At 35.4% G+C, this 27,595-nt stretch overlaps 1 protein-coding gene across 1 annotated transcript in view; it reads right to left on the reverse strand.

Annotated features, from left to right (window-relative positions):
* Positions 1–27,595, reverse strand: part of UHRF2 (ubiquitin like with PHD and ring finger domains 2) — a 71,305-nt gene that overhangs the window by 37,007 nt on the left and 6,703 nt on the right. Inside the window, exons 2-3 of the mRNA XM_065907762.1 lie at positions 26,828–27,061; positions 18,359–18,618 (exon numbers count right to left, since the gene is read on the reverse strand). Of these exons, the coding sequence (XP_065763834.1) occupies positions 18,359–18,618; positions 26,828–27,061 (494 nt within the window). The remainder of the gene's footprint in view (positions 1–18,358; positions 18,619–26,827; positions 27,062–27,595) is intronic.

A 27,595-nucleotide genomic window follows, 5' to 3' on the forward strand; every position in this document is an offset into this window, starting at 1 on the left:
TCCCTTTTACCACAAGCCTCCAAGCAACCTCTGCTTGGACAGTAAGTGAGAAGAGGGCAGCTCTAACTCTAAAAAAAGTCACTTTGTTTTCACATAGCTCTGACATAGGAAAGAGAATATACTTGATACTAGACCAAAGATAAACACAATAAGTTCCACAGCTCAAGTGCCAGGAAGAAATCTACACACTGTCTCCACTAAAGACCTAATCCTTGACGGTCTAAGTTGGTCACCCTGCCACCCTTTAAGTATAAAACATTATAAATGAATTTCCTTCAACTTACATAATGTTTTGAATCCTTTATCATCCTGTCTCTTCACTCAAAATATGTTCTATTTTCAACCTGCCTGGGTTTAAATTCCATTTTAGCTTCCTACTACTGTGTATCCTTGGGAAGGTTACCAAACTTCGCTGTTTTAGTTTTATCCGTGTTTAGTTTACACATGACTATCTCTCATGTATAAAACATACCTAATGGTTAACTAACTAGCCCATATGGTTGTTTTGAAAACGAAAATGGTGAAGACTTTTAACTAGCTATTTCAGGGCTTTTCTAATTCTAAAGTAGTGAATGTGTTTCCTGACTCAATATTCTTAAGGCCATAAATGATAGAATAGAAAACTATTCTTTTATATGAGATCCTTTTCTCAGCTGTAAAATGACTTTTACATCTTGACATCATATACTCCTGTATGATTAATATAGGAAAAAAGGGTACTTCACTGGCAAGAACTCTCCATTTGCCTATGATTGCCAAAGTTAGATACCAAGAATGGAAATACTTTAAACAAAAGTTTTAAAATCATATATAAAATCATGTTTACTGGAGATGAGTCAAAATAAACCATTCCCTACATCAAAGGAATTTAAGCTATGTTTGCCCTGAAACTAAGTTTGTATGACTTCAGAACAGAATTACATTGTAGAAGATACAAATACACAGTCCTTATGTATAGTGCATGAAAGTCATGAAAATGAAGTATAGCCAGAGATGTTAAGTCAGCTGCTAAGTAAGAAGACATAGAAAAGACCCATAAAACTATTTTTACCAAAGTCAAGAACATGCTGAGGCTCAATTATCACTTTTATTCTTTTCCTCAGCATCTTCATTTACACATATCTTAACATCACACAGGGATGACTAAAATGCTCTAACCCAAATTTCTCTTCAGATTCATATATCCAACTACATCTCTAACATGTATTTCAGGAGTGCCTCAAATTTAAGAAATTCCCCCATCCTCTAATCTGCTGATGCTCAATATTCTTTACAGTAAATTTTTCATACTCCCAGAAATTGAAGTTATCCCCAATTTCTCCATCATTACTAAGTCCTCCTTACACATACTGTCAACACTTCTGTAACTCTATATCCTCAGTAAAGGCGTGCATTTCTCTGAGGCTGTCAAGGCCAATTCATCTCACTGTTTTATTAGACTCCTTAGACTCCACCATACTTTTGCCAAAGACTCTAAAACACAGATCTACTTAAAACATTTTGTGAAGCCTGATAACAATGTGTTCATAGGCTGTAGGAAAACAGGCATTCTCAAACACTGCTGATGGGAATACAAACTGGTACGGTCTCCTTGAAGAGGGGAATTTGGCAATACCCAGCAAAACTGCCTATGTATTTACCTTTTGATCCAGGAATTCTACTCTAGGAATCTGTCCCAAACATTAAGAAACAAAACACCCCAGAAAAGACACATACACAAGGCTATTTATAGCTGCACTATCTGTAACAGCAGGACTAGAAATAACCAAATGTCCACAATAGGAAACTACTTACTACAAGATACAGTTATATAATGGAAAGGAATATGACATTTGCTGGAGTGATACATATATATGGAGAGATATATTAACTCATAAAACCCAAGATGCAAACAATATTTATCTTCCACCAATTAAGTATGTGTTGAAATAAATATATTTGTACATGGGCTTCCCATGCAGTGCTAGTGGTAAAGAACCTGCCTGCCAATGAAGGAGAAACAGGAGACTTGGGTTGAATCCCTGGGTCAGGAAAATTCCATGGAGGAGGGCATGACAACCCTTTCCAGTACTTGTGCCTGAAGAATAGCTTCCCAGGTGGCTCTGTGGTAAAGAGTCCACCTGCCAATGCAGGAGACATGAGTTTGATCCCAATTGGGAAGATCCCCTGGAGGAGGAAATGGCAACCCATTTCAGTATTCTTGCCTGGAAAATTTCATGGACAGAGGAGGCTGGTGGGCTACAGTCCATGGGGTTGCAAAAGAATCAGACACGACTGACTTATATGTGTACATATGTAAGTGTGTATATACGTGTGAGTATATATGTAATCACACACACAAATACTTATATTTTGAGATAAAAGGATAAACCAAAACTCATTTACCACAAAGAGAGACAAGAAATAGGCTAGCAGGAACCAAGATGGACACTGCTTTTCTTAATGTGCTTATTTCAACGTTTTTCCTTTAGAACCACATAACGTTTCACATGATCATAAATTTACAAAATGTGATAAATAGCTAAAGATCAAAAGCAAAATGAAAAAAGTGGCTTAAATACAAACTCTTAAGTGACTTGAAAATACACTAAATTAACTCCATATTCCTAGTGTAGTTATACTTATCTACTAAGGACAAAGTAAAAAATACACCAACTTTTCACTAATATTGTTTGCAATAGTAGTAGCACTGTTAATCTGAAACCATCATATGAGGAGAATAAAGCAAGGTAATGCTGACATTATCAGAACTATGATTCTTGGATAAGAGAAGAACTAAAAGATTAAATGATAGCCTTTCAACTCTAAAATTAATTGGAAGTATCAGTACAAACTTCCTAGCTGTTTCCAATGTGAAGACCTAGAAACACGATCAAAACAAGTATCAATGAACATCCAACTATACACTCTAAAGAGCCAAAGATCCTTAAAGAAATGGCTGATACAGGGTGCTTGGGGCTGGTGCACTGGGATGACCCAGAGGGATGGGATGAGGAGGTAGGTGGGAGGGGGGTTCAGGATGGGGAACACATGTACACCCATGGCAGAGTCAAGTCAATGTACGGCAAAACCAATACAATGTTGTACGGCAAAACCAATACAATGTTGTAAAGTAAAATTAATTAATTAATTAATTAAAAAATAAAAATAAAAAAAAAGAAATGGCTGAATCCAGTCCTGGGCAGGAAACAGGAGAGCTTGGGACATCCTGTTGTACCTGAATGTAAAGAAATCCTCATTAAGTCAGGTTCGACTTGAAGGAGCTTCCACAGGCCAGAGATGAGACAACTTGGGCACCACAAAGAGCTGGGTTAGATTAAAGCAAGTATTAAAATCCATTAGTTCACATGATACTTAGTAAAAATCTCACTGACCCTGGAGGATCCTTTGGAGGATGCTAGGGAATTTACTCACTCTAAACACTGAAAAAGTTCAACAATTGATAGTTTATTCTACCTTTCGTATATGAATCAACTGTTAAGGAAAGTCCTTTATGAAAGAGCTATAGGTAACAAATGAAGGAAAAGAGAATGAAATATTACCATTTTTACATTTCATTACATAGCAACTATAGGTAAAGGCTGTGTGGGTGCTCAGTCCCTCAGTTGTGTCCAGCTCTTTGTAACCCCATGGACTACAGCCCCCCAGGTTCCTCTGTCCATGGGATTTTCCAGGCAAGAATCCTGGAATAGGTTGCCATTTCCTACTCCCAGAGGGTCTTTCCTGGCCCAGTGATCAAACCTGCATCTCCTGCATTGGCAGGCAGATTCTCTTCCACTGCACCACCTGGGAAGGTGAAGTTTAATGGCTACTAAAACCATTAAAAGCTGGCAGGAAATTTCACAATGTATTTATCAGACTGACAACACTTAAATCTTACCACAAGAAAAGAACGGGGAAGCAGGTATTATATGTTTCTCAATGTCATGCAATAGGTAAATAAATACCATCTCTAAACCAGTCTTATCAAATGATGAAATTTAAAACCTATCAAACCTCTAGGTACATATATATGGATGGTTCTGCATCCATAGAGTCAACCAATCACTGTTGGAAAATAACCAGAAAAAAATTCCAGAAAGTTCCAAAAAGCAGTTCAATTTGCCAGGTTCCAACAACTATTTATACAGCATTTTCCCCCAAATGTTTTATTTATTGGACACACAGCATGTGGGATCTTAGTTCCCCAACCAGGCATCAAACCTACTCCCTCCATCGGGAGCTCAGAGTCTTAACCACCAGGGAAGTCCCGATACAGCATTTACATTGTATTTGGGCTTCCTGGTGGCTCAGACAGTACTTCCTGGTGGCTCAGACAGTAAGGAATCTGCCTGCAATGCAGGACATGTGAGTTCGATCCCTGGGTTGGGAAGATTCCCCTGGAGAAGGAAACGGCTACCCACTCCAGTATTCTGGCCTGGAGAATTCCATGGACAGAGGAGCCTGGTGGGATATAGTCCATGGGGTAACAAAGAGTCAGACACAACTGAGCACTTTCACTATATAGTATTTACAACTATTTACAGAATATCAACATTAGGTATTACAAGTCATCTAGACATGATTTAAACAAGAGGATGTGCATAGGTTATACCCCAAAAAGTCATTTTTTATAAGAAACTTGAGCATCCATGGATTTTGGTATGCACTGGGGTCCTGGAACCAATGCCCTATGGATACCAAGGGATGACCATATAAGCTTTCAGGAAACTAACATTAACAGAAATGTAAACTCCCAACTGTGGGAAAACTGAATAAACTGTCACCTGCATAAACAAATAGTAAGGAAAAAAAAAAAAGTAGGGGGGATCTGTAGGTTGAGACTTAACATGCAATGGATGAATCTTAATTTTATCCTTATGTGTACATTCCAAGAATATGTTTTAAAAACAAATAAGTCTGAACATTGACTGGTTATTTGATTTTAAGGAACCATTGTAAATTCCAGGTGGAATTTTTTTTTTAATGTGTTGGGGTCCCCTCGTCAGGTTCAGTGATTTGTTGGGGGAACTCACAGGTCTCATTCTCACAGAAGAGCACACAGTTCTTCCCATGGCTATGATTTACTATAATGAAAGGATACAAAGCAAATTCAGCAAAGAAAAAAAATATATATATAAGGTTAAGTCCAGAGGAATGCAGGTACAAGCTCAAGCAGTCCATTCCCAGTAGTCACATAAAATGTGCTTAATTCCTTCAGCAACAAATTCTGACAACATATGTGTTATAATGTTGTCTACCAGGGATGTGCAGTAAAGAATGCTCAAGAGTTTTATTAGGAATTGATCACATCAGCACTCAATATCTAGCACATACCAAAATTCCAGACTCTCAGAAGCAGGTATTCAGCATAATCCATATTTCTTTCGTAGAGCTTATGCACAGTATACCATTTTTATCAAGGAATGAGAATCCTCCTGAAAGTTAGCTCCCCAACACCAGCCAAAGGTCAACCATACACCGACCTTTCAAAGAGTAGTAAATCTCTGGCTTGATATTAGCTCTCTTCTGCACACTTTAAAAAGAATCCATTTAGCTATTTTCTCAGTTGAATGCTCTTAAGATGTCAACAACAAGATGAACCAGGAAAGAGTGTGGCCTTGGCTCAGACACTGTAACAGATCTTAAAAGTGCTGTGATTAAAAGTTGTCAGTTAACTGCAGTCATTCCCTGTGGGTCAACAAGTTCTATCTTGAAGATCTGAGCAGTGTGCCCACCATAGCTGCTATTTCTGGTTGAAAACAATTAAAATTTGGGACTTGCTCCAAAATAATCCAGTGGTGGTGCCTGGGGATGCTGGCAGGGATTGAACAAGATTGGCCAGGAGGTCATAACGAGTGAAGATAGGTGATGAGTTCATTATACTTTCTCTCAACCTCTGCATAAGTTCAAAGATTTCTACAATAAAAAATAAAATGCTTTGGGCTTCAAGTTCAAACAAAAGGATCTCCCTACTTTTTTGAAGTTTTCCCACAGGTGTACGAAACTCAAAGTTAACACTCAAGGCTTACAATGAGGACAAGCAGCCTCTAGTTCCAAGCCATCACATTTCTGATTTCTATTCCCCAGATGCAACTGTTTAACTTTTAGCTATTTTTGTTCACCTCCATATTTACATTTAAGCAACATGCTTACACTGCTTTTTACTTCAAACTTATTCTACCCACCCCTCATGTACAGCTCATTTGCCTCCATCCTCCTCTTCCTTAAACTTTACTAACACAAGGCACTGCTCTAAGTGTTAACATTATTTACCTCTTCGGACAGAGATAGATATTATTCTATCCCCATTTTACAGACAAGGCAGAGAGGTTATTTGGAAAGAAGAAGCAGAAGCAAGACTTAAACTGATCACCTGGCTCTAGACTCTTGCAAGGATTGATGAACTTGCCTGCACTTAAGTACATTAAACAAACTGAGTTGTTTCTACGTATCAGTATTTTTTTCTATATATCTTGACTAAATATTAAGAAGTGTTCACAGCTAACTAATGAAGTATGCTTTAATTATACATCCGCTCTTCCACAGCTTTTGTTTTCTATTGGATGCTTAAGTTTTCTTTTTGGTTGCTAGTTGCTTAGTTTTCTATTTACATATGGTAAAGAATCTGCCTGCAATGCAGAAGACCCAGGTTTGATCTCGAGGCCGGTAAGATCCCCTGGAGAAGGAAATGGCAACCCACTCCAGTATTCTTGCCTGGAGAATTCCTTGGACAGAGGAGCCTGGTAGGCTATAGTCCACAGGGTCACAAAGAGTCAGACACAACTAGGTGACTAACACTCTCACTTTCACCATGAATTACCCCCATTCTGCCACAGCTGTTAAAATTCCACTGTGTTCAGACATTTCAGGTATTCTACTAATCTTCTGGGTTGCAAAACATTTTCTAGATACCTCTGTCCTATTCTTATCTGGACGGCTTGCTCGTCATTGATATCACGCTGGGATCTCCTATCATTAATTCCTGCGTTGAATCCCATTTCCCAAATACCATGTTTTCCTCTTTCTTGGCTTAAGCCTTGAATGCGGTAGAAGTGATTAAAATGCTCCTTCATATAAATAAATCTTTTTGTTCTCAGTTTTTTCCATGTGTGTATGTGTGTGCGCTCTATCGCTTGTGTCCAACTCTATGTCACCCCATGGATATGCCTACCTCCAAAGCAAAGCAAAGTCGCTCAGTAGTGTCCGACTCTTTGTTACCTCCAAAGTACCTGGTAAATCCAAGATCTGAACCTTCCTAAGGTTCTTCAACACCAATGTACTTGCTTGTTGTTGGCTTACACTCAGGTTTCAGCTCTTCATGGCATGCTAAGTTAGGCATCATTTACCCATTAGCTTCTTACCTTTCAAAAGTTTGTTGTTTTCTCTTCTGTGTCTTACTTCTACCACATTTGTTTTTTGTCCTCAGGGGCTTATGCCTTTATTCTTTTACTGTCTTCTAGGAGGGTTTAAGAAGGAGTGGAGACAAACATGCATCTTAATCTGCCACATTTAACTGGAAATCTTTATTCACCTTTAGTGTGGTTTCTTATTACTGACCAGGTATTTTCTCCAGTCCACTCATACTAGTCTACCCTCAGGTAACACCATATTTTCTACCTCCTTATCCTGGTATCCTGGCATTCTCCTCCTTCAGGAATACAGAATTATCTTCTCTACCTTATATTCTCAGAACTTAAGGTATTCTGAAAGTTAGGTGTGCATACTTCTATCACAACTTACACCTGTAAAATACCAAGTTTTCATTAAGAAACAGGTACCATGTTCAAACTTTGGTGTGTTTGGGATATAACAGGCTGACAAATGTTTGGAAACATGCAACTCATTAAATAAAAAAATCTTTTATATAACTAAAGCACTTGAAAAAATGTAATAAATCAACTATGACCATTGTGTTTTAGGATAGTTAAGTGGCAATGAAGAACTCTATACAGAGATAAGGAAAAGGTACTTTAAAGATTATGTTTTTGGCGTTCTTAAAAAGCAATGTCTAACAAAGCATTCCCTGCCTCCCATGGCATCAAAGGGCTGAAGATAAGCACTACAAATTGGTCCAAGCACTGATTTCTTCCAGCATTGGCATTGAGGAAGACTGCAGGAGACTGTATGAAATATTCTGGAAAGTGCTGGAAGCTTTAAAAAAATTCTAAAACAGGGCTCAAGATATCCCTCAAAATCTGAAGCAGAGAGGTAGGAACATATCAAAGCTGACTTTATCTAGACTGTGCCATGAGCCTACATACAGATATGGAAAGATGAGACTAGGGTCCTTTTTTTTCTCTTACATTTCATGCCCTCCTGTTCTCAGAACCTGAAGTCAAGTTATTACCCTAATAGAGATGTAAGACAGACTATTCTAGTTAGCTACTTTGCATCTTTGAGAGTAGAGAAACACTTTGGTGTTATACAGTCTATAGTCTCAGATAAACCTTAAATATCCCTAAGTATTTCTTCCCAGTAACATTTTCATTGCTCTACATACTCTTCAGGTATCTTTTAGAGCTATCCTTCAGTATATGCTTTTGATGATCCTGAACTATGTGACATTTTAACAAAATCGAACTGTGTTCTCAATTAGCAAATCATTGAATAAAACCTGGGGAATTAAACTACAAGGAAATTGATTAAGCACAATTTTTACAACAGGTTTGTTGTAAGAAAGTAAAAGTACATTTCCTTAGGTGACTTGTAAGCTAACTAATCATTTTATAAGATTCAAACTGTATTAAGCAAAGTACTATCACTGCAACCTTCTTTCAAAACATGACTTCCTGGGGTTAAAATGTTTAAATAAGGACAACATTCATCTGGAGGCATGTTCTAGTTTAGCAAACCTTTAATGTCATACTACATGCAAAAAGAGAGCGTTTTTTAATCTAATAAGTAGCACTGCTAACTTTCACACCTTAAATGTAAAGCTTACTCACAGACAAAAATAACTTACTTAAAACTGCTTACAGTAGGACTTAAATACATACACGGAAATAAAACTCATTTGTACAACATGTTAACAATGGTGTATAACTTTTAATTGTTAAAACAATGTAATTAGGTTAAAAAATACCTATGCCAAAGGTAAATTATTTAAGAGTATTTACCAAAATAACTTGGTCTTATTAATAAATTAAAAGCACAGAGTTTGACTATTATTACTGGATACTTTTCAAGGTTGTTGGGGGAAAAGAGAACACAGTCAAGTAGATACTTACAAATGAAGAAATTAAAGCTCAAAGTTCAAACCAAGCAAAGCAAAAAACATATCCAAAGACCTAGAATTCAAACCAAATTTCTGATCCTAATGCCTGAAAACTATGCAGCCTATAACAGAACCAATGATCTGTATACTTAATAAGGCCCCGGCTGCCTGTTTGAAAGGCAGATTCCTGGGCTCTACTCCAGGCCAACCCAATGCAGGGAGTGGGGCTTTGATAGCCCTCAGGAAACTGCACTGCAGACACCTTACCTGGGTGAACCCGCAGTTTTGCTGACCATCTTTGAGAAATACTACTATAAAGGAATGATGTATAAATTTGAAAAAGTGAAATCAACTGATATCTGTAGTTATTTTAACTAATATTTATAGTTATTTTTCTAAGCACTAAGTTATCTTTTAACACAAGAGAAGAAGAACAATAAGGTTAAAGATCTAACTTCTTCTGCCCTCCCCTTTTGATTTTTATCCATTCAGAACACTTCAAGTCATAGAGGAAATATTCTAAGTTTTTGGCAAACATGTCAGCAACAACCAAGAAACAATGAAGCAGACTTGTCACTGCACCAAGGTTCTGAAACTTAACTTCTCATTTATAGCTCCCTACTCAAGATCAACATGACACTCTGACCTGATTTTTAAAAATCATACTCCTTTCCTCCTGTGAAAACCCAGAAATCATTCAAACATTTTTGACACTCTTTTAGAAACAGATCACATCAGTACATTCAAGAAAATCAGTTTTGTTACTTTATAGAACAATTTTTACTTAAAAATACCACTTGATTTTATTCAAAATTGGCTCACTGGCTTCTATTTGTAGTAGCCATAATTAAGGCTACTCAAAAGCATGCACCACAAGCTCAGAATAACTTAAAAAAAAATCTTAAAAAGACTGCTGGTGGCAATGACAACATTATTCTAAGACATTTCACCAGATGGGTTTTTAATTGTAGCCTAGCATAAGTTACCCTCCAAGTCCTAAGTGATACTCTTAACAGTTCCATTTGATCTCATTCCCAAGGGTAGAGCCTTGACACTGTGTTAAAAACAGCAGTTTAATAATCTATTTTTCCTTACAGAAAAAAAGAAAGCACACAGGTATCTGTTTATTGATTTAAGGTTTCTGTTCTGTGAAAGTATAACTGGAGAGACTAACAGAAAAACTTTAAATATGTAAACATAACTGCTTTATAGTATTATATATTTATTTATATATTAAAATATTTTATAAGCAGGCTTCTCTCAAAGTGAGAGGTAGTCTGGTAGCGTGGTTCTAAGTATGTGCTTTTCCAAATCTCAATCTACCTCTTATCAACTATTCAATACTGGGTATGTTAGCTAACTTATCTAAATCTCAGTTATTCCCTCTTTACACTTAGAAAAGTATCTACTCCATTGATTGTTTAATGAGGATTACATGAAATAATCCAAGTAAAGGACTTGTAGAGTACCTGGCACATAGCATTGTTTTAAAAAGAGAATTATTAAACTATACTTTAGAAAGGGTACTTCAGAATAATTTACTAAAAATTCAAAATAAGAAGTTTGTTTCCAAGGTAAACCGACATTTCTATTCTAAATGTGAATACTATGGAACATGAAAGCTTATATGGTAATATTCACATCATTATGAAAACTCTTAACACTCATGTTTCAAGATTTCAACTACCTAGCCATAGACAATTATTAAGATATAGAAATAAAGTAACTTTCATAAACATTTTCCCTCTTTAGATATATACTTCCTAGTTCAAACTACTAGAGGTTTCTAACTCACATTTCTCTTTATAGAAATCAGCTCCAATTTATAATCCAAGATCTCTAAATTAGACCACTAAATTTAACAGAGCAATTAAAAAAAAAAAACAGTAACACGACTAGTATTCCCAAATTCACCTTTTCAAATGAGGTATAAAGGTACATGTTGAATCCTTACAAGCAGGAAAATATATGGGAAGATTATGAGATCTAATTCAACGTGAAGCCAAATTCAGGAAGCTTGTCTTAAAACCACAGATGCATTTTAGAGTGTAATTCAAAAGGAAAGCCAGGACTAGATCTCAGAGCAAATATTCAACTACTATAGAGTGTTGTCCCTCACTCCAGAATTTACCAATACTTAATGGTTGATGGAACAGAAAGAAGAAATAAAGTATACTTTTAAACAGTCGTTCTGGAGCTAATTCTGCAAATACTACTACCATGTTCCCTTTATATGATCTGGGTTGAGTTCCTAAGAGGAAGTGGAAGTTTGGGGAATTCAGAGAAATTATCAAGTCAAAAGAAACAGTATGTGAATGATGTTAACATACTAAAATTGCCACAAAACTCAAAATAAAGCATTAACTGGCTTAAAAAAATTACCAGTGGAGAAAAAGACATAGAGAATAGACTTACAGACATGGGGAGAGGGGAGGAGAGGGTGAGATGTATGGAGAGAGTAACATGGAAACTTATATTACCATATGTAAAATAGATAGCCAGCAGGAATCTGCTGTATGGCTCAGGAAACTCAAACAGGGGCTCTGAATCAACCTAGAGGGGTGGGATGGGGAGGGAGATGGGAGGGAGGTTCAAAACGGAGGGGATGTATGTATACCTATGGCTGATTCATGTTGAGGTTTAACAGAAGACAACAAAATTCTGTAAAGCAATTATCCTTCAGTTAAAAAATAAATTATATATATATATAAAGAACAAACAAAATAATTACCAATATATCATAGAAGATAAATTCTCCACAAACATATTATGGACATTGCTTCCCTATGTTAGCCAAGTTGGCACAGATAAAGACTGCATAGTGGAATATGGGCCCTCATTTAAATGATATAGATCATTTAGCTTGAATGAAATTCAATTCTTTTATTAATAAAGACAACTAACAATTTTATCTACATGAAAACAAAAATGGAAAAATCAACAAGCCATATGCCAGCTATATAGGTACTAAAAGATGAACACTCAGGTTCCTCAGGTATTGTATATCATCTCGAGTCTTTAATATATTTACTATATTTAAACTGTCATATCAACCCCTTTCCCTCATATTGGTCTTTAGAGGCAAGTGTGTGATAGCAACTGATAAGGCTGGACAAAAGGCAATGAGTGAGTGGTTCTTAAATTTGAGTATACATATGAACCACCCAGAGGACATATTAAAACCCAGATTGTAGGGCCATCTACAGAGATCAATTTATTATATCTGGAGTAAGTACAAGGAACTGGATTTCCAGTAAGTATAATGCTGACATTCCCAGCCAGGTCTACATTTTGAGAACCACTGTTCTAAGGCCATAGTTTTCACTATGGCTACATATTAGAATCCCAGAGGAACTTTTTAGACACCAATGCCTGGACGTTCCAAAGATCAATCATACAGCAAGTTCTGGGAGTAGGTCCTAGGCATTGATATTTTTAAAGCTTCTTAGACAACTAACATGGAAGTAAGGTTGAGAACCACTAGCCTAATTAAAATGAATCTAAACCAAATCCACAAGGAACGGATGTTCCTTAAAACAAAAGCAGGGTAAGGATTTAAGCCTTTACCTGACGATAAAGCAGCCAAGTGATGAGTATAGATTAAACTCAGTAGTGCGCCCTCAGTTGCTTATATACCCAGGATTGAACTCAAAGTTGTATGAGTGCTGTCTGCTTTAAAACACTGGCAAAGTCGCAAAACCCACTGAAATGTTGTGAAGTAATTGGCCTCCAACTAATAAAAAAAAAAAAAAAAAAAAAAAAACACTGGCAAAGTCGAAAGCAAGTCTTTAGGTCATACAGAATGGTTGACCTTTGAAGTCATGTAGGCTACTACCAACTACATATACCATGTTTAGGCACAGTGGCAATAATGCATATTGGTTAATGCTTAAGCTCTGGAGTCAGACCATTTAACATATGTGACCTCTGGCAAGTTACATAAGTCTTGGTCTCTTCATATGGGAGTTAACGTAACATTATCATTATGCTAAAGATTACATGAACATTCAAGTAAGAAGTTAGCTCAGAGTCTGGTACATAAGAGTTAGTGTAATTAAGTAAACCTAAATTTAAAAAAGAGCTAATCTAAGTAAATACCTATAAGCTACACTATAGACATATTAAACTACTAGAAATGCTAAGGAACTGATTGCCCCTTTTCAAGTCTACTTCCACATCAGTCAAGGTCGTGGCTCTTCATCACAACAGCTTTGGGATCTCTATTCTCACAAGACTGCAGTTATAGCTTTGTGAATTTAAATGTTTATGACCCTTAAAAATATTAAACCTTAAATAACTACAGAGTAACTAATGGGAATAAACACAACTTTTAGAAAGCTATCAAAATATACAGCACAATATTACTAGGAAATAAAGGAAATTTTCATGTTCTCTTTCTTTGACCATAATGACTTCATGCACTTTTAATTTCCTGTATTACCTTCCTTTTATTTTCTGCCAAAATATCACTAGGGAAAAAAAAGTTTCAATCAGGCATAGTTCTTCTCCAACAAACACACTCTAGGAGTAAGATCATTTTGTGATGTATAGAAATACTGAATCACTATATTCAACACCTGTAGCTGATACAGGGTTGTAGGTCAATTATACCTATAATACTATAACATGACAAATATATATATATATATAAAATATGCAAATATATATAAATATATACATATAATACAGTTATACTCCAATACTACAGGATGGCTCTAATAGAGAAGTGGTTAAGCTTTTGGTGAGGATATGGAGAAAATGGAACTTCCATACATAACTCATGGGAATATAAAATGGTGCAGCCATCTGGAAATAAATCTGGCACTTCTTCCCAAGGTGAAACATAACTGCCATACAGCCCAGCAATCCCTCTGCCACATACAAACCAAAAAATTAAAATGCCCCCACAAAAAAATAGTACATGAAGGTTCACAGCAGCAAAAAGTAGAAAATACCAGTGCCCATAAACTGATAAATGGATAAGTAACCTGTGGTTTGGCAATAAATTATTTGGCAATAAAAAGGAATAAAGTACTGATACACAAGCTCCAATATGGATGAACCTTTTTACTTTTACTAAATAAAAAAAGCCAGTCACAAAAGACCACATATTAGACGGTTCCATTTATATGCAATGTCCAGAATACACACATCCAGAGTCAGAAGATTCCTGATTGCCTATGGCTGATAGGGGTTGAGAAAAGGGCTGGTGGAGGTGGGGGCAGGAGTAGGGGAATGGAGAGTGACTTCTAATGGGTATGAGGTTTTTGGAAGATGAAAATATTCTCTATTAGACTGGGGTGACTGTTGTACAATCCTGTTAATATACTAAAAAAAAACCTGAATTTTACACTTAAACGGGCAAAGTGAATGTTATGTGATTTGTCTTAACATAGTTGCTTTTAAGAATTTAAAAAACTTTACAAAAGATTTAAGAATCCTTTGGATCTAAATCTCTAAAGTCTAGATTTAATATTTATACTGCCAACTCTTTCTCCCAAAGTACTTAATGGGTTGGTTTAACTCTAAAAATACAAAACCCTTGCTCAGACAAGGGTGATGCTAGAGGAGTCAGAACAGCAATCATTAAAAAAAAAAAACTACAAATAAGTTTTTTGAATCAGGCACTCTGATGTTAACTCCATGATTTTGCTTTACATTATTTGTAGTAAGAAGCTCTAAATTCAGTCTATGTTCATCGAAAAATCTATAGAAAAGGGACTCTTACAAACAGTAAAACTCTTAAACCTTAAAACATTTCAAATACATCTCTTACAATAACCTGCTTTTCATGAACTTAGAATATTTGTAGCTAAAATTTTGAGGAAAAATGAAGTAAGATTAGGAAACAAATGATTTCATTTAGATTCTATAACAATGTTAACTATTAGATATGGCTTTGGGGGCTAGACTGGTGGACTTTGTAAGTTATATCATAAATCTGTAATGCCTGTCACTTCTCATAGATTAAAAATTGTTTTAAACTCTGGTCTGGTTAATATGTTAGGACCTGTAGGTCACCATAAAACTAACTTCTCAACACTACCATTTTAAACTGACAAATACTGCATATTCTCAAAGAATTCTTCTGACAGATTTCTTGGTCTCAAGTACCATATCCCTCTGCTATGGCTAAATGACAAGTTGTTCAAAATGCACTGCCGCACTCAGAGTTTGGAAATAATCAAGCAGATTAATCTCAATTTATTCTATGAAAAAAATGAAATTAATTCATTGAGAAATGATAGTACTAGATCAGAATCATAAATGCAGCCTGTATGTACTTAGAATCTATTAAGTTTAAGTCCAAAAAAATTGTCTGATAAATACTGTTTTGAAAGTGAAAATTAAAGTCAGAATGACTGGATTATTTCTGTTTGCAATGTAATACATTTAGTAATGCCCCATCTAAGATTGAAGATGGTCAATGCTTGTTTTTGTCTGCTTCTCAGGACAGACCATTCTCTATCTTTAGAGATCTGGCTGGCAGGAAGTTTCTGTTATATCCTAAAGTGTACTGTGTGCATGCTTAGCCGTGTCCAACTCTCTGTGACCCCATGGACTGTAGCCCACCAGGCTCCTCTATCCATGAGTTTTCCAGGCAAGAACACAGGAGTGGATTGCCATTTCTCCTCCAGGGAATCTTCTTGACCCACGGACTGAACCCATGTCTCTCGTGTCTCTTGCACTGGCAGGTAGATTCTTTACCACTGCGCCACCTGGGAAGCCCAGGTTATCCTGAAACCTACTTTCTGTGTGGTACAGAACTTCCTCCCAGGGCTTTTAAAATATGAAAGCTATCTTGATCCTAGTCTTTTCAAGCTAAATACTTTGTTCTTTCAGCTATTCTTCATGATGGTTTTACATTTTACATTTTGAGTTCTAAAAATATCCAAGTAGAGAATAATCAGCCCAGTACAACAGGAACACCACCAGTCTTAATCTAGGTATCTTGTTTCTAATCAAACACCCCACAGTGTAACTATTTGACAGCTACATTCTATTGACTAAGTTGGCGCTTACTACTCAGTAAGAATCTGTATTACTACTGCTAAGCCATATATACCAGTCTCTTGTCAATGCATCCTCCATCCAAGAAAGTAAGAACTTGTTTAATAAGTTATTGAAATTAACATGAACTTGACTATAGTTTTTAACTTTTCTGGTAACCATGAAGAATGAAATTTTAGCAAGATTTGCCATCACATCCATATGGGGTTATGGGTCTTTCTAGGTGCTTACACCAGCCTTTTGTTATTTGGAACTCTTATCCAGAAACGCATCTATTTTACTTCAGACTTTATTTCATATAGTCCTTTGTTCTTTTTGAAGATGTAAGTGATATTTACCACTAAGCTCCTGATACTTTATTTCTCAAAGAAAGTTCAAATACTGTTTTCCTTAAGTTGCCAGTACTGAAATAATTCCATCCTGTGAAATTATTTTGAACATATAATTTTAGTCTTCTCATGCATTCTGGGTTTACGCTCCCTTTTACTAACATTCACTCCGTTCAAGATGAGTTTCTCCTACATTAAAAAATAGCCAGGGACTTCCCTGGTGGTCCATGGCTTACGCTACCAAGGCAGTGGGCCCAGGTTCCATCTCTGGTCAGGGAACTAGACCCCACATGCCACAGCCTGGTGCAACCAAATAAATAAATAGTCAAATAAATGCTAAGATACTGTGATTTACGCTTTAATATTATACCAAACTCAGGCCTAGCCCTTGGAAAGTCTTATTCCAAAACCAACTAAGAGTCCCTAAACCTGTAAAAATTTAGTAAGCCTTAGTTCACTTAGTGTTTAAAACTCACCCTATTTCTACACTGTGCCATTCTATACAATTATTAATTTTTGGCCAAATAATAACTCCTTTATGGGCCAGAATCAGATCCCAAGTAGCTGGTTTCTGAGTTCTTTTCTCTAAGAAATAAACACTCGAAACAAATCAAGAACTCTCCTTGTTGACAACAGATAGACAGATAGCTGAAGTTCCCCACTAATGCAGTATCTTGCCTCTTTGCCATGGTACTCATAAACCCAGAGACGGGTTACTGTTAACCTACCAACTTCAATCCCTTCCTATCCCAGTCTTGATTTACCAACATTGCAAGTCCTGGCCAATCCCACATTTTAATACTCATTTAACTGTCGGTTCTATTATCATCTATTATGGTAAAAAAAAAAAAAGAGTATGATGGCCCATTTGAAATAAGCCATGTTGGCAACTTAGAGCCATAAGAAGAATCAGAAAAGATAAAAGGGATCCACTTTCAAGTCCTTTCCAGGTATCCTGGAAATATGTGTCAACATCAATGTCTTTTATACTATTTTTGTAAGAAAAATCACAACCATTTTAGAATCTTGAACTCACGTTTGATAAAATATTTGGTTGCGTATTTTCTACACATATGAAGACGTCACTTGAGTGAAGACTTAAAAGTTTATGTAGTGTTGAATAAATACTAAATCTTTCACCATAGTGAATTTTATTGTAGGATTTTAAAAATAGGTAAGGAAGATGATAATTCAGTGTTAGAGGCCCTCAGGCTTCTAGGGCCTCTAGGCCCTCAAAGCAAGTTCTTAATACTGTTTTCACATGAACATTTAAAAACGTTTGGTTGGGAGACAGAGATTGGGAAGTAATTGCTGCTGATATAGTTTTTTGGAGGGAAAATAAAAGTATTCTAAGATTAGTTTGCAATAATGCTCAATTCTGTGACTATATTAAAGACAGTGAATTGTACCCTTTATATGTATAAGTTTTATGTGAATTAACTCAGCAATAGCTTTCAGAAAATATTTCAACTCCATTCTAAAGACTATTACATTCCATGTTATTATATATTTTCTAAAATATTCTTAAAATGCATAGCAAAAGCCCTAACATACCAGAGGACCAGAGAGAGAAACCTTACATGTTAAATTAAGCCAGGTATTAGGATACCAAAAACAAACTACTTATGAGCCAAATGCTGAATGTTAAGGAGCTCTTATTATATTATAACCACTGAACAGAAACAGAACAAATGGTACTAGACCAAACATGACTCCTAGATGATCTCTTCAGAAAGACTTATTTGAAAACAATCTTGAAATGGGAGATTTTGCTTCTGCAAACAAAAACATGAATGAAGTCCTCAATATCATGAGCACTTACTCATCATACTCGATATGATAAATAACGTCTTCATCAGCAGCAACAGAATCTGAATTAGATGTAGAGGGTACATTGTCCAATTTTTTTGTGTTCTCTTTGGAATTATGATTTACACTTCCATTAGTCCTTTTACAAGAACTGCCATTCTTCAGTGGAGTTTTGCCACGTGAGTGTCCATCAGAAGCTCTAGTAACACTACGTATACGTGCTTCAAACCAAGCACCAAGGGCGACATCTCTGGCATCCACCAATTCATTTACCTAAAAAAGTTTAAAATCAGTTAATGAAGCGTAACTTCATCTATTGCTTCAAAAACCTTAATATAACTCAAGTTATTTTGAGAGTTATCACAGTTAATATTTGCAGATACAAAAGTTTAAAGTAATTTCAAAGATTAGAACAAAAACTATTCTTTTGGATTGTACTGTCAAATCTGTTAGTTACTAATATGAAAATTAACTTTCCTCCCAATATCCTTCAGTGAAATAGGTATTTTCTTTAACTATTCCTTATCCTTATCTATATTAGACTTTTAAAATAGAATTCTTGTGTACCCAAGAGTCATCCTGGCATGTTATTCATTAAGAATGTCACTAACAAAAAGCCAGAACTTTAGAGTATTGTGACTGTGAAACTAATTTGTTCCATTAATTTCTTCAGAATCCTTCAGATAACTTACAGTCAGACCAACCGGAAAACAGTGTATTAAGCAAAAAACAAAAGAGGGACTTGTGCACATGTATAAAGGAAAGAATTTAATGAACCTACCTATACAAAATGGGGTTAAGTTTCACCAACAGTAATTCACTAGCAAATGCATTATTTACTACCTCAAAGGACAAATATAAAGAGAAAAGAGCAATAAAGATGCAAAATATATGTAGTCAACTCTAGTGGATGATCCAGAACTAAATCATACAATCTAACAAAAGGTATAAAACAAGGTGTCAGAAAACAGGTACACCAGAGAAATTTAGATTTACCTAAAGAAGCTGGTTTTCTAAAAAATTATGTCATCAAAAAAAAAAAATTATGTCATCAAAAAAGCTAAAGGAATTGGTCTAGAGGTTAAGGCTCTTTCAGGAGCAATAATCAAGAGAAGTTCCTTCAACTTCAAGTCTTTAAAAACAAAAAAATGACATGACTAATACAAGATCATCACCTAATCAAGCTAGCTTTTTCTGAGAGTCTAAGATCACTTTAAGGTATCATATAGGGTGGGGTGGGGGTGAGTATATAGTAAAAGTTAATACCTATATACTAGATATTATGCAAGGCTACTTCAGTTAGGTTTAACAATCTTAATAAATCGTATTTTACAGGATAAGGAAACAAAAGCTTGGACAAGTTAACCTGCTCCAAATGGAAGTTAATAAAATGCAAAACTAGGATCTGAAGACACCTTAAACTTAAAGCTTATGTTCTTATTACTGCACATTGCTATACATTATGTAAGGATATAACTACCATAGTGATTCCATCTATGCATCTCAGCAAAGTTAACTGAAAACCTTCTGGGAAGGACTGACCATTCTAGATGCCATTAAGGACATTTGCAATTTATGGGAAGAGGCCAATCTATCAACATTAACAGGATTTAGAAAAAGTTGATTCCAACCCTCATGGCTGAACTTGGAGGAGTTCAGGACTTCAGTAGAGGGAGTAACTGCAGATGTGATGGAAATAGCAAGAGAACTAGAATTAGAAATGGATCCTGAGGATGTGGGTGAACTGCTATAATCCCACAGTGAAGCAAATAGATAAGGGGTTGCTCCTTATTAATGAACAAAGAAAGTGGTGTCTTGAGATGGAATCTATTCCTGGTGAAGATGTGGTGAACACTGTTGAAATGACAAAGGATTTAGAATACTATAAAACTGAGTTGATAAAGCAGTGGCAGGGTTTGAGGGGGTTAATTCCAATTTTGAAAAAAGTGGGTAAAATGCTATTCAAAGCCTTATATGCTACAGAAAACTTGTTTGTCAGAGGAAAAGTCAATCAATGTGGCCAAACTTCATTGCTGTCTTATTTAAGAAACTGCCACGGCCATGACCACCTTAATCAGTCAGCAGCCATTAACATGGACACAAGACCCTCTACCTGCAAAAACATCATGACTTACTGAAGGCTCAGATGATGGCTATTTTTTTTTTTTTTTAGCAATAAAGCATTTTTATATTAAGGTATGAACTTTTTTAAAGAAATTATACTATTGTACACTTAACAGACTACAGAATAGTGTAAATGTAATTTTCTTATGTACTGGAAAACCAAAAACTTGTGTTACTTGCTTTAGTGAGGTATTCTCTTTTTTGCAGTCATTTGGAACCAAACTCCTACTATCTTTGAGATATACAGATAGCCATATTTAGAAAAGAGTCTTTCATGTCGAAGTATTTGATTTAAAAAAAAAAAAAAACCCCAAACAAAAGCTCCACACATGAGAGGAAGGGAAAAATTATTAAAAAATAAAATAGCACCAACAGCAAATACTTGAGGATTTACCATAGTGAGCTATAGTTTTGTATATTCTGTGGAAAACATACAAGCTCTGCACATAAACCCAGGTTTAAGTCCTTGCTTATCACCTAGTAAATGTAACCTTGAACAAATTCCTTAACCTGTTCCAACCTCAGCTTCTTTTACAAAGTAACATACTTTGCAGTGTATTGAGATTAGGTGACAATTTGTATAACGTGCTAACTTAGCAACCATACAGTAGCAACAAACGAAAAAACTCTCCTTCCACTAATTATCAATATATGTTCAAAGTTAAGACTTATTAAAGCTCATAGTTCAGTCTTATTATACCATGCTTAGGAAATACATTAGCTATTTAATGCTATATACATTACCTCCTTTAAAAATTACAATACAAAGTCATTCTTATTTCCTAATTAGGTTCAGAAGTGAAAAACACTTGCCCTCAGGAGATATACAGCTAGAAGTGAAGTGAAGTTGCTTCAGTCATGTCTGACTCTTTGCCACCCCATGGACTAAAGCCTGCCAGGCTTCTCTGTCCAAGGGATTTTCCAGGCAAGAATCCTGGAGTGGGTTACCATTTCCTTCTCCAATACAGTTAGGAATGGGAGGTAACAAAGGTTTCTCTAACTCTGAACAGGATTCCTCTTTACACCATGTTTCTTCAGAGTTACAAATCAAAATACAATATGGTTCTATTTACATAAAATTCAGATGGAGAAAAATCAGGGATGGAGACAGGTTAAAAGCTATTATCAGGTTGTTTAATGGTAATAATAGGATAAAGTTAATAAAAAGCAAAGAAATGATTACCATAGAAGTTTGGGTAGTAGTGGTAACTAGGGAGGGAGTTTAATCAAGAGCGGGCACATGAGAAGTTCCTGGGGTACTATTATTCTATTGCTTAATCTGAGTGGTATTTATGGACAATGACTTTATAATAGGTTGTTAAGTGTTACTTATATTTGTATTGTCTATTACATTTCATGACCAAAAAGATTTAAAAAAGCAGCATAGTACTTTAGACAAAAGACAGGAAATACTAAGAAATCCACGATGTTTACTTAGTAATTACTGATAATTTTCCTTTTCCTTTATTTGCTAAAATGAGCATAGACACATAAAAAAGTTTAATAGTGCCACACACTTAGGTAAACCCCAAAAGCTTACTATCAGCATGCTAAACAGTCATTATTTAAGCCATAATGAGTCGTTTCAACAGCAAGACCTGATGTGAGTCATACAAAGCTTCCACAAAAACCAGAACACCAATTTAGGCATCAGAAGTCCACCTGGTTTCAGAAAATAAACTACTTCCTAGAGTCAGTAATTCAATGTGTTGTACAATGGGAATAAAAGGACCCCCGCCCTCTGCACTACTTTCCAAAGGCTCTTCAAACACGAGTGATATCTAGTTTCTTACTACACATGAAAAGATAGCTACAACTGACCAGATACTGCTCAAAGTTACCAAATAAGGCAAAACAAAACTGATATTGGATAATAACTTCAAATTAAAATTGCATATTAAGGTTTAAATGTTATAGTCTGTTTTATGTATGCTTACCTGAAAATATTTAATATACTTTTTGTGCCTGCTAATCGTGAGGTCCAAAAATATTTTTAGGCAAAAGGGAAAGCCCCTAAATCTGTTTGCTCATCCATAAAGCAAATCTTTATAAACCAAAAATTACATAGGTAAGAATTCATGAAAAGAGAAAAAAAAAATTTCCTAAATTTTAAATAATTCAGACACAACAATGAAATTTTGATATACTTACTATTCAGAGACTTGCTCTAAGGAAAACAGACAAAATTCAAAGCAAACTTAAAATAAATCAAAAGTAGCAGCCTCTAAGCATTTTCAGACTAGCCCAAAAAGAAGTTAAGATCTAGTATAATTCCATGAATTCCATGCAACGGCAATATCATCTGCTTACCCATCATTTCTAGTACCTAGTACAAATACATACTAAACATCTTCATATTCAATGACTGAATTATCCAGAAATAATTCCTTTTATATGAAAGTCACTAGTCAAAATTTCAAATACCTATAATAATTACTGAGCTTCATCCAAAAAACCAAGTAAATCTGTACTGGCACTCTTTAACTAACAAGGAAGGTTAAATGTGGCTTTGACTAAACATATTACTTTACAAATAACTAGCCTTTGAGAGTTTAAGTGCCTGATCCCAGGTGTATTTCTAAATGAGGAAAGGGAGACAATGTACTTACTTGCCAAATTTGTCCAACTCAGAATATGGCCCAGTTGAAATCTGAAACCAAGTCTGATGAAAGTTGAAAGCTCAAGTCCTTAACATCTATGCTATGTACTAATATGAAATATAAGAGATGTTTTAAAAAAACAAGTACTTGGAGTAGTTGACAGCAAAGTGCTAACACTGAAAATAAAACACAAAGATCTGCCAAGAGTAGTAGTTTCTCATGATGCTCTTCTAAATTAGATTGGGGGAAGGGACACAGTTGGGTATTGAGAAGTGTGCTAAACAGAGAATTTAAATTGACCATAACAGTTTAACTTTGATTAATCTCAGACCTGCAGATATATAAGCTGGTCCTTCTATGAAAACACATTTATACTTACATGGCCCAAAACAAACCAGGTCAAACATAGCAGCTTCTAAACTGTCACATTACATTACAAAAAGTTAAAATGTAATGATGTAAGCATAATATATACAAAGATGGTTACATAAATATTTATAGATATGTGGATATACAGAAGTTATTACACATACACACATGTACTTCCTTGCTGTCAGCTGAGGGCCCTAAAAATAAGGACATGCCAGAAGCAAGGAGCATATCTAAAGCCTAAGTATTAGCTTCCAATATCATACTCCAATTAAAGGAATTAAGTCTCCTTAGAGAAATGGTTGACTGCAGGACTGGGGCAGAAAACATACAAGATGAGCCCGGGGCACCTTCTAGTGCCAGAAAGAAAGGCTTTAACAAAACAAAAATAAAAGAAACCCCAAATGGGGGCATATGGAAAGGACACAGGAGAAAAAATATACATACTAGTGTAAATATATGACTGAAAAAAATGAAAAAGAGACAAGTCTCCCACATAGAAGAATTCCTAATAACTTTTGTAGATAATCGACCTTAACTACGGAGAGTCTTAACTCTCCATTCCTTAACAACTTATTAAACACAGATGCAGAATATGTTTTTTGTTACCTGAACGGTTACTGATCACAGCAGGGATGTTTCAATATTCACTTGCATAACAAATTGCCGGCCACACAGGCCTTAGTTGCTGCAAAAATCCCCTAGTCAGTAATGTGTTAAGAGTTGGCTACATATAGTGACTTAATCTCAAAGAATACAGTATGCAAAAGGGGATGGGAGTAACCTGACAGTGAAGAAACTTGACAAATACTATCTTAGCCAGATGATTAAGGTTCACAATGGTAAGTTACTATTCATTTAAAACTTAAATAATGACAAAATAGAATGTCAACGGTATAGTGCCCTAGACACGTCATTGAAAATAGCACTTTACCTCTGTGTTCTTCCTCCCCAAGTATGTAAATTCAGTCTAAAGATGAAGAAAACATATTCTAATGTTGCATTTTACAACTACCTGACCAATACACCTCAAAACTGTCAAAGTCATCAAAACAAAAGTCTGAGAAACTGCCACAGCCAAGAGGAGCCTTAGGAGACTACTGTTTAGTATAAAACTAATGTAAATGTAATGTGGTAACCTAGATGGGATTCTGGAACATAAAAGACACTAGATAAATGCTAAGGAGATACGGTTCATTAATTGTAACAAATGTGCCACACTAATATAAGATGCTAACAGGGCAAACTGGGTGTGGGATATATGGGAACTCTGCAGTATCTTCCCTACCATGCTGTAAATCTAAAACTGTTCTAAAATAACAACTTTATTCTTAAAATAATGTGAAAAATCATCAAGTAGAAAGTTTTGGTAACTGAAAGAGAGATGAAACCAATGAGTGAAATAGACAATTTGGCAAGTGCGCTTTCAATATTAACAATTCGATCTGAAATGTAGGCATTATATAAGGCACTAATTTATATGTTTTGTATATATCATGTAAGTTTATTCCCAGACTTCTGCTTTGTTACTATAATTTTTTTTTCTTTTATTACATGACCATAGTAAGGAAAGCCATTGATATTTAAACAGCCACTTTGCTGATGGCTCATAATGCTCTCATATATTTTCTCAGCTTACCAGGTAATTCCTAAGTATTGACTGCCTTCTCCAAGATTTACAATATTTTCTTTTTTGCTTATCTGTATTATCTAGAACTTCTAGAAAGATGTTAAACAATAGCATTAACAGGTTTCTTTGTCTGGTTCTGTCTTTAATGGGAATGCTTGTGGCTTTTCCCCACCATTAAGCATGATGCTGGGTATGGTTTAAAATATTCATCTATTCCATCTGTTCCTCTTAGCAAGGATTTTTTTTTTTAATCAGAAATAAATTCAAATTTTTATTTAGATGCAGAATACAGATTAGATCATTTGTTTTCTTTGGTTATATTAATATGATGAATTATATTAAGATGTTTCCTAACAATAAACTATCCCACTTCCTGACAAACCACACTTGGTCAATGTATGTTCCTCTAATATATAGTTATTATTTTATTTGCAAACTGTAACTTAGATTTTACATCAATATGTAGTGATACTAATGTGCTTTTATAATAATGTTTTCAGTATCAGTGTTATACTAAATTTATAGAACAAATGAAAGCTTTCCTTTTTTAAAATCTTGTGGCTCAATTTAGATATCATTATTATTCTTTATGGGTTTAAAGCAATTCAGTGTAGTGTAGCCAGACCAGGTGCTTTGATACACCTCTTCACCAGTTTTGATTCTTCCTGTTTTTAAGGATGTTTGCACTTTTTTCACAGATCTCAATTTGCATTTCTTAAGTAATTCATTTTGTCTACCAATCTTTAATTTTTAGTCTTGAAAAAGCTCTGAAAAATTAAGTTTGGGTCCCAGTTTACCTTTAATTCTTACCATTAAGAATTATGAAAAAATATAAGGATAAAGATGAGGCAAAAGTGTCAGTTATTTCTACAAAATTTATTAGAATTTGAAGAAGTTACTAGATAACAAAGGTCAATAAATCAGTCACATTTCTATATAGCAAACAAACAAATTTTAGAAGGTAACAATTTATAATAGCATCAAAAACAAAGCTACTAGAAATAAATCAAAGGTATGTAAAGAGGAAAGTAATTGAGAAAGATGTCAAAGATCTAAATTAATGGAGACATCTATCATTTCAATAATGAAGGACTCAACATCGTAAAGACGTCAATTCCTCAAGCTGGTCTACAGATATGGTTTCCACTGAAATTCCATGAGTACTTTTATTTCTAGGGAAAAATTCCTAAAGAAATTCTTGAACATGTGTACCAAGATACACACAGTTGGCTCAAAACAGCACTGTTTATAACAGCTAAAACTGGAAACAACCCAAATATCTATTCATCATGTGTTAGATAAATGTATTATGGCATGTTAATAAAATGGAATAATACAGTGAAAAAATATAGCCACATGTGAAAAATTTCAAATATAGGCAAAACAAAATGTTGTTTAGAGATACATAACTAGTAACACTAAAGAAAAATGAAACGATCATGGACGTCAGAACAAGTAGTTTACTTCTGAGGGGGAGAGAGTGAGATGTACTCTGGTAGGGGCATACAAGAGGCTTCAGAAAGCAACTACTTAACCTTGGTGGAATTACACAGGTGTTTGCTTTTATGCTCTGAACCACTGAGTATAGTCTGTCTACACAACTTTCACTGTTTTTTCAACATTACTTTTAAAAGTTAAAACATTAACAACCCCAATCTCTACTTTCAAATGGCAATCAATGTTTACTTATTCACAACATCCTGAAGAGAAGACATCTATATTCTCACAATTAACTAGAAGTCTGAGGAAGACAACATACCTTATATAGTCCAATGCCAGGATCAATAAGAAAATCACGAGTTGATGTAGATGGCTGACTGGAAGGTCCCACCCTTGGGGTTTTCTTTACTTTAGGTGGACTATTAGAACAGGGTTTGGCCTGTACATCAGTCTGTTTTGATGTGCTAGGAAGGTCGGGGTCTGGGCGAACTAGTAGCTGAATTATATCATTAAGTCCAACATCATAGTCAAATAAAGTATATCCATTTTCCAACTGGAAAAAAAAAAGGACAGAAAAAGATTAAAATGCTTCTCTCAAAACTCGATCTTTTTACATTCTTAGTTACCCAAATACCCTAGTCAAATTATTAATATAAAATTCCCAGCATTACAATTTAGTGATCTTGAAGCCATTCCTATGGCCTCTGATGTCAGCATCTTCTCAGTTTGTCTGTGTGCAGTCAGTCATGTCCGACTCTTTGCGACTCCATGTACCTGCCAGGTCCCTTTGTCCATGGAATTTTCCAGGCAAGAATAGTGGACTGGATTGCCATTTCCTATTCCAGGGGATCTTCCCAACCCAGGGATTGAATCCACATCTCCTGTGTCTCCTGCACTGGCAGGCAAATTCTTTACCACTGTGCCACCTGGGAAGCATCTTCTCAGAGCCTCAATAAACTCTTAGGAATCATTCTATGTCAACTATAGGGAAAACTGACAGCTACTGAAACCAAATATCATCATTGCTGCTGTGATCTCATCATCTAAGCAGAAAAACTCATCTTCAACAAGTTTTATGTATTTTAAT

The sequence above is a fragment of the Muntiacus reevesi genome, chromosome 17 (genome assembly GCF_963930625.1).
Source record: "Muntiacus reevesi chromosome 17, mMunRee1.1, whole genome shotgun sequence".
Classification (NCBI taxonomy): Eukaryota; Metazoa; Chordata; class Mammalia; order Artiodactyla; family Cervidae; genus Muntiacus; species Muntiacus reevesi.